The sequence below is a fragment of the Rhincodon typus genome, chromosome 3, assembly GCF_021869965.1.
Source record: "Rhincodon typus isolate 14 chromosome 3, sRhiTyp1.1, whole genome shotgun sequence".
NCBI classification, from domain to species: domain Eukaryota; kingdom Metazoa; phylum Chordata; class Chondrichthyes; order Orectolobiformes; family Rhincodontidae; genus Rhincodon; species Rhincodon typus.
In genome coordinates, this window is record NC_063334.1 from 127,993,354 (window position 1) to 128,000,181 (window position 6,828).

At 43.6% G+C, this 6,828-nt stretch overlaps 1 protein-coding gene across 1 annotated transcript in view; it reads right to left on the reverse strand.

The window, feature by feature from the left end:
* Positions 1-6,828, reverse strand: part of nipblb (NIPBL cohesin loading factor b) — a 437,039-nt gene that overhangs the window by 328,541 nt on the left and 101,670 nt on the right. The window contains exon 9 of the mRNA XM_048594301.1: positions 2,569-2,620. Within this exon, the coding sequence (XP_048450258.1) occupies positions 2,569-2,620 (52 nt within the window). The remainder of the gene's footprint in view (positions 1-2,568; positions 2,621-6,828) is intronic.

Genomic DNA, 6,828 nt, shown 5'->3' on the forward strand with positions numbered 1-6,828 from the left:
TCACATCTCAATCAAATTCTGTCTCACTCAACCTCCACTGGAACTCTTCTCCAGACAGCAAAGATGAATGAGCTTGACAAAGTATTTCACCTCATTTACATCTTCAGTGGGAGTCCTCCTAGTCTGTAACTGTGACCAATTTCCCTATTTCCCAAGAAAAAGCAGGAATGTATCCAATCTTAGATTGGGTCTTTGGGCTAGCTATTACTGTCTGTGGGCACTCTGTATATACAGAGTTGTGTTCAAACTTTTTTTAATAATTTTTTCACCCATGGGCATTAGTTAAGTCAGTATTTATTGCCCATCCCTAATTGCCCAAAGGGCAGTTAAGAGTGAAACACATTGCTATTGGTCTGGAGTCAAATATTTGTCAGACCAATTAAGGATAGATAACAGGAATGGGAGTAAGTTATTTGGTCAGTCCAGTGCACTCTGCCATTCAACAGGATACGGTCGACCATCCAACTTAGTATCCTGTTCCCACTTTCTCTCCACACTTTCATCCCTTCAGCCCTAAGAGCTATATCCATTACCTTCTGAAAACATTCATTATTTTGGTCTCACTGCTTTCTATAGCAGAGAATTCCAGAAACTCACCACTCTTTGGGTGAAGGCAATCCTAAATGGCCTACCCTGTATCTTAGACTGTGACCATTGCTCATCGGGATCAGAGGGCAGATTTCCGTAAAAGACAACAGTGAATCAGATGGATTTTTTCAACAATCAATAATGGTGACAAAGTTGCATTTAGATTAGCTTTTTATTCCAAACTTTTTAAAAATGGAATTAAAATTTCACCATCTGCCATGGTGCGATTTCAAGTCATATTACCAAAACATTAAAACTAAGCATAGACGACAGACACTGGAGATCTGAAATAAAATCATTAAGTGCTGGAGAAACTCAGCAGGTCTGGCAACATCTGTGGAGAAAGAAAGAGTTAATGCTTTGAGTCCAATATGATTTATTTTAAAAATGAAGGGCACTGGAAAGCGGCAGTTTACAAATGGGTGAGCAGGAGTAATTGATCAGATGGAAAAAGGGGCCCCAGAGCGAAAGGCAAAGGGACAGCTAATAGTAACAGAGAAGCAATATAAGTAGAATTGGTGAAAACAGATCCTTAACTCTGCAAATCTATCCAACCAATGTTGAGTCCTGAAAGCTTCAATGTGCTGAAGCAGAAATTTACTGCTCACATTGTGGCCTCCTTCGTACTTATGAGACAGCAAATACATACTGGGTGAACACTTCAGAACACCTCTATTGTGTCCACAGGAGTAACAATTATTTTCTAGTCACTTGCCATTTCAGTTTACCATCTTGCACTCATACTCACAAATTTACTCAGCCATCTTGAGTGTTCCAGCAAATTCCAATGCAAACTTTGGGAAAGCATCTTATTTTCCATGAGCGTTGATTACTGGTCAGGAACAGCAAAGTTCTACCTCACCTAAGCAACATGACTGTCTCCCTGAATAAAGTCTCCCTTTCACTCTCCACTTCATTGATGTCTTGCAATGTCTGCAACTCAATGATTCCAGCTGAACAACTGAGCCAAATATCACAAGCTGCAGAGACATACTACATATGTGGTTGTCTACGACTACAATTCATTTCACATTCCCACATGCTGCAGTAATAGCACACCACACAGCTGAGTGTGATTGCCATTAACATCAAGGCAGCATTTGAGAAGGCAACATCAAGCACCTCTAGCAAAAATGAAGTCAATGGGAATCAATGGATGGGCATGGAGCTTGTTCTACTCACTGGAATCATATCTAACACAAAAAAGGTTTTGCTTGTTGCAGGTCAATCACCACAAGGGGAGTGAAATGGCAAGTTAATGCAGACTTTGCTAGTGAGAGTCATATCACAAGGAAGAAAAATCAAAATCTACAAAAGGCACATTTAGGGAGATGGCCACATTGCTAGTCAAGAGTATACAGAGGGAACCAGACTATGAAGGCAGACCAGGCAGGTAGGACAGGAGATGCAAGACAGAAACAAATAAAACCATCAAATGAGTAAAAATACAGAAAATATTGGAAAGTCAAAACTATACACAATAGACAGGACGCACACAATAATCACACGGTACTTTTTTTAAATTAATCACTTATAAGAAATGGGTGTGGCTGGTTGGGCCAGCGTCTATTTCCCATCCTTAGTTCTCTTGAGAAAGTGGTGTTGAGCTGCTTTCTTGAAGCACTGCAGTCCATGTGCAACCCCACAATGCTGTTCACCCCCCCCCCCCCCCCCCCCCGAGGGGGGGGGGTATTGGAGGTCCAATTCCAAGACTTTAACCCAGCAATGTTGAAGGAACAGCAATATAATTACAGGAAAAAATTACTGCAGATGCTGGAATCTGTACTGAAAACAACAAATGCTGGAGATCACAGCAGGTCAGACAGCAAGCTAACATTCCAAATCTAGATGACTCTTCAGAGCTGAAGTGAACTGCAGAGGGGACAGCATTTATGATATAGTTGGGGGTGTGGTTTGTTGCCTCGTGGGTGTAGGGTGCTGGTGGAGATGTTGGCCATTCAGATTGAGTGACTGTTCTACCAATCTCACATTCCAATGGTGTGCTTCCTGCCAGACTTGAAAAGGACAGTAACTGAGAACAAAGAACAAAGAAAATTACAGCACAGGAACAGGTCCTTCGGCCCTCCAAGCCTGCGCCGATCCAGATCCTCTATCTAAACCTGTCACCTATTTTCCAAGGATCTGTATCCCTCTGCTCCCTGCCCATTCATGTATCTGTCTAGATACATCTTAAATGACGCTATCGTGCCCGCGTCTACCACCTCCGCTGGCAACGCGTTCCAGGCACCTACCACCCTCTGCATAAAGAACTTTCCACACATATCTCCCTTAAACTTTTCCCCTCTCACCTTGAAATCGTGACCCCCAGTAATTGAGTCCCCCACTCTGGGGAAAAAGCTTCTTGCTATCCACCCTGTCTATATCTCTCGATTTTGTAGACCTCAATCAGGTCCCTCCTCAACCTCCATCTTTCTAATGTAAACAATCCTAATCTACTCAACCTCTCTTCATAGCTAGCGCCCTCCATACCAGGCAATATCCTGGTGAACCTCCTCTGCACCCTCTCCAAAGCATCCACATCCTTTTGGTAATGTGGCGACCAGAACTGTACGCAGTATTCCAAATGTGGTCGAACCAAAGTCCTATACAACTGTAACATAACCTGCCAACTCTTGTACTCAATACCCCGTCCGATGAATGAAAGCATGCCGTATGCCTTCTTGGCCACTCTATCGACCTGCGATGCCACCTACAGAGTACAATGGACCTGAACACCCAGATCTCTCTGTGCATCAATTTTCCTCAGTGCTTTTCCATTTACCATATAGTTCGCTCTTGAACTGGATCTTCCAAAATGCATCACCTCGCATTTGCCTGGATTGAACTCCATCTGCCATTTCTCTGCCCAACTCTCCAATCTATCTATATTCTGCTGCATTCTCCGACAGTCCCCTTCACTATCTGCTACTCCACCAATCTTAGTGTCATAATCTGCAAACTTGCTAATCAGACCATCTATACCTTCCTCCAGATCATTTATGTATATCGCAAACAAGTGGTCCCAACACAGATCCCTGTGGAACACCACTTGTCACAGTTCTCCATTTTGAGAAACTCCTATCCACTACAACTGTCTCCTGTTCCCCAGCCAGTTCTCTATCCATGTAGCTAGTACACCCTGGACCCCATGCGACTTCACTTTCTCCATCAGGTGGCTCTACCAAGGAATCAATCATGTTTTGGAATTGATGGAGCTGACTCTCATTGCCCAATCAATTCATTCAGGTTAAATTTCACGTAAAATTCAAAAAGATCAATTTGACTGGACATGATAACAAGCTAAAGGAAAGGGAAGAAATGGTTCACAGTTTAAAGGTGTTGAACTCAATATTAAGTCCAGAAGGCTTATAAAGTGCCAAGTCTGAAGATGAGATGTTGTTCCTCTAGTTTATACTGTGATTCACTGGAACACTTCAGCATGCTGAGGACAGGCATTTGGGTATGCGAGCCGGACACTGTTAAAATGACTGGCTACGGTAAGGTCAGGGTCCTCTCTGTGTGCAGGACAGAGGTGTTCTGCAAAGCAGTCACCCTACGTTTTGGTTTCTCCACTGTACAGCAGGCCAAATTGGGTGCAGCGAATGCAATACACAAGATTAGAGATGGTAGAGGTGAAATATTGCTTCATCTGGAAAGGCCCTTGGATGTTGAGCAGGGAGGTGAAGGGCCAGGTATTGCACCTTCCACAGTTATGTGGGAAGGTGCCTTAAATTTGTGTGTGTGCGTGTGCGTGGATGGGGGCTGGTGGCAGCTGTGGAACGGACTAGGATATTCTGCAAAATGCAGACGGGGGAGTGAGAGGGAAGGTGTGTTTGATGGTGGTGTTCTGCTGGAGTTGTCTGAAATGGCAGTAAATGATCCTAATCCATTCTCATCTTCAGACTAGGCATATCTCATCTTCAGGACTTAATATTGAGCTCAATACCTTTAACCTGTGAGATAGTAAGGACTGCAGATGCTGGAAGTCAGTCGATAAAATGTGGAGCTGAAGGAGCACAGCAGGTCAGGCAGCATCAGAGGAGCAGGAAAGTCAACTTTCTATCCCCCCCCACCACAACCAGCACATGCGCACACAGTCACTCACTCTCCTTCTTTCTCACACACTTTTCCACACCCCCACACACGCGCACACAAAAATCTATGGGGTGAATCTGTATTTGCAGGTACAGTCTATTTTGTTCAAAAAGCACACAAATTTATAGACAATGGTGCTTTATAAATTCCTACTTTAAAAATAAAACCAGTCTGTCTCTAAATCAAAACAAACAGATTCTAAACAAGGCCTCACACCTAACATGCACTGCCTGACCTAAAATGTCACCTCTTCTTCACACTGATAAAACCTTCAGTTCTCTCAGGACTATGACTTGAAAGGAATTCAGGGATTCACATATACATATTAATCAATTAAACCTTCTAATTGATTAAAGATTTAACAGCATCTTAGGTTTGTTTAATACATCCTCATCACTGGTGCGACCCTTTGATCTTTTATTTATAAATTCTGTGACTGATACTACCTCTCTCACTAACACCTGGCAGAGGAGCAAGGCTCCGACGGCTTGTGTTTTCAAATAAACCTGTTGGACTACAACCTCGTGTAGTGTGATTTCTGACCTTGTCCACCACAACCCAACAGCGGCACCGGCATCTCCACATCATCCCAGTTATTGTCCTATCAAGTCTGGCAGGAAACACACCATTGTTCTGCCATTCTTACATTCCGATTACTTAATCTGAATGATCAGCATCTCTTCTCCACCAGCACCCTACACCCACTACCTCCAGCCCTCCCTCCCCCAAACCATAGCATAAATGCTGTCTCCTCCACACTACACTTCAGCTCTGACGAAGAGTCAACTAGACTCGAAATGCTAGCTTGCTGTCTCTCCATGGATGCTGTAGACCCACAGTGATCTCCAGCATTAGGATATAGCAAGAACAGCAGATGCTGGAAGTCAGAGTCAATAGCATGGAGCTGGAGGAATGGAGGAACAGAGGAGGTCAGGCAGCATCAGAAGAGGAAAGTCGACGTTTCAGGTCCAGACCCGAAACGTCGACTTTCCTGCTCCTCTGATGCTGCCTGACCTCGTGTGTTCCTTCAGTTCCATACTGTATCAATTGTGATCTTCAGCATTTGTTTTTAATATAGCTACAGGGCTGCTTTTGCTGTTGTTTCTGATGCCTAGGTCAATGCCAGGTCTTCTGTCCTCTTTCATTACCTTTTTTCCTTTCTAGTGATTTATACAATGAAATGGTTTGCTAGGCCATTTCACAGGGCAGTTAAGTATCAACCACACTGCTGAGAGTCTGGAGTCATGTGCAGGCCAGATTTCCTTCCCTAAAGGACGCTAGTGAGCCTGATGGATTTTTCTGACAATGACAATGAACAATGAACAATGAACAATGGTTTCATCATTGTTACGATTTAGATTACAATCAAATATGTAAGCAGATTATGGAAAGATGCAATAACAACAGGATTGTCATAGTGGGTAACTTTAACTTCCCCAACATTGGCTGGGTCTCCCTTACAGCAAAAAGGGGTTAGACAGTGCAGAATTTGTTAGAACATAGAACATAGAACAGTATGGCACAGTACAGGCCCGTTGGCCCACGATGTTGTGCCAAACTTTTACTCTAAACCTAAGGTCTATCTAACCTCCACCTCTACCTTATACTATCATCCATATGCCTATCTAATAGCCGCTTAAATGCCCCTAATGAGGCCGACTCCACTACCCTCTCTGGCAATGCATTCCACACCCCGACCGCTCTGAGTAAAGAACCTACCTCTAACATCTCCTCTATATCTACCTCCACACACTTTAAAACTAGGACCCCTCGTAATAGCTACCTCCACCCTCAGAAAAATTCCCTGGCTGTTCGCTCTATAAAGTTCAGGACTAGCATGTTCCAGCACAGAGGAAGGTCAAGGATGGCAAGGAATGGGACCCTTGGAAAATGAGGGAAGTTGTGAATTTAGCCAAAAAAGGGGAAAAGCAGCATAAGTAAGGTTTAGGAAGCTAAAATTGGACAAGGCCCAGGAGGAATATACAGAAACCAGGAAAGAACTCAAGCAGGGAATTAGGAGAGCAAGGAGGGGCTGCAAAATGACCTTGGCAAGTAGGGCTAAAGAGAATCCCAAGGTATTCTATACATACATTAAAAACAGAGGATAACTAGGGAGAAGGTATGATCAGTCAAGGACAAAGGAAG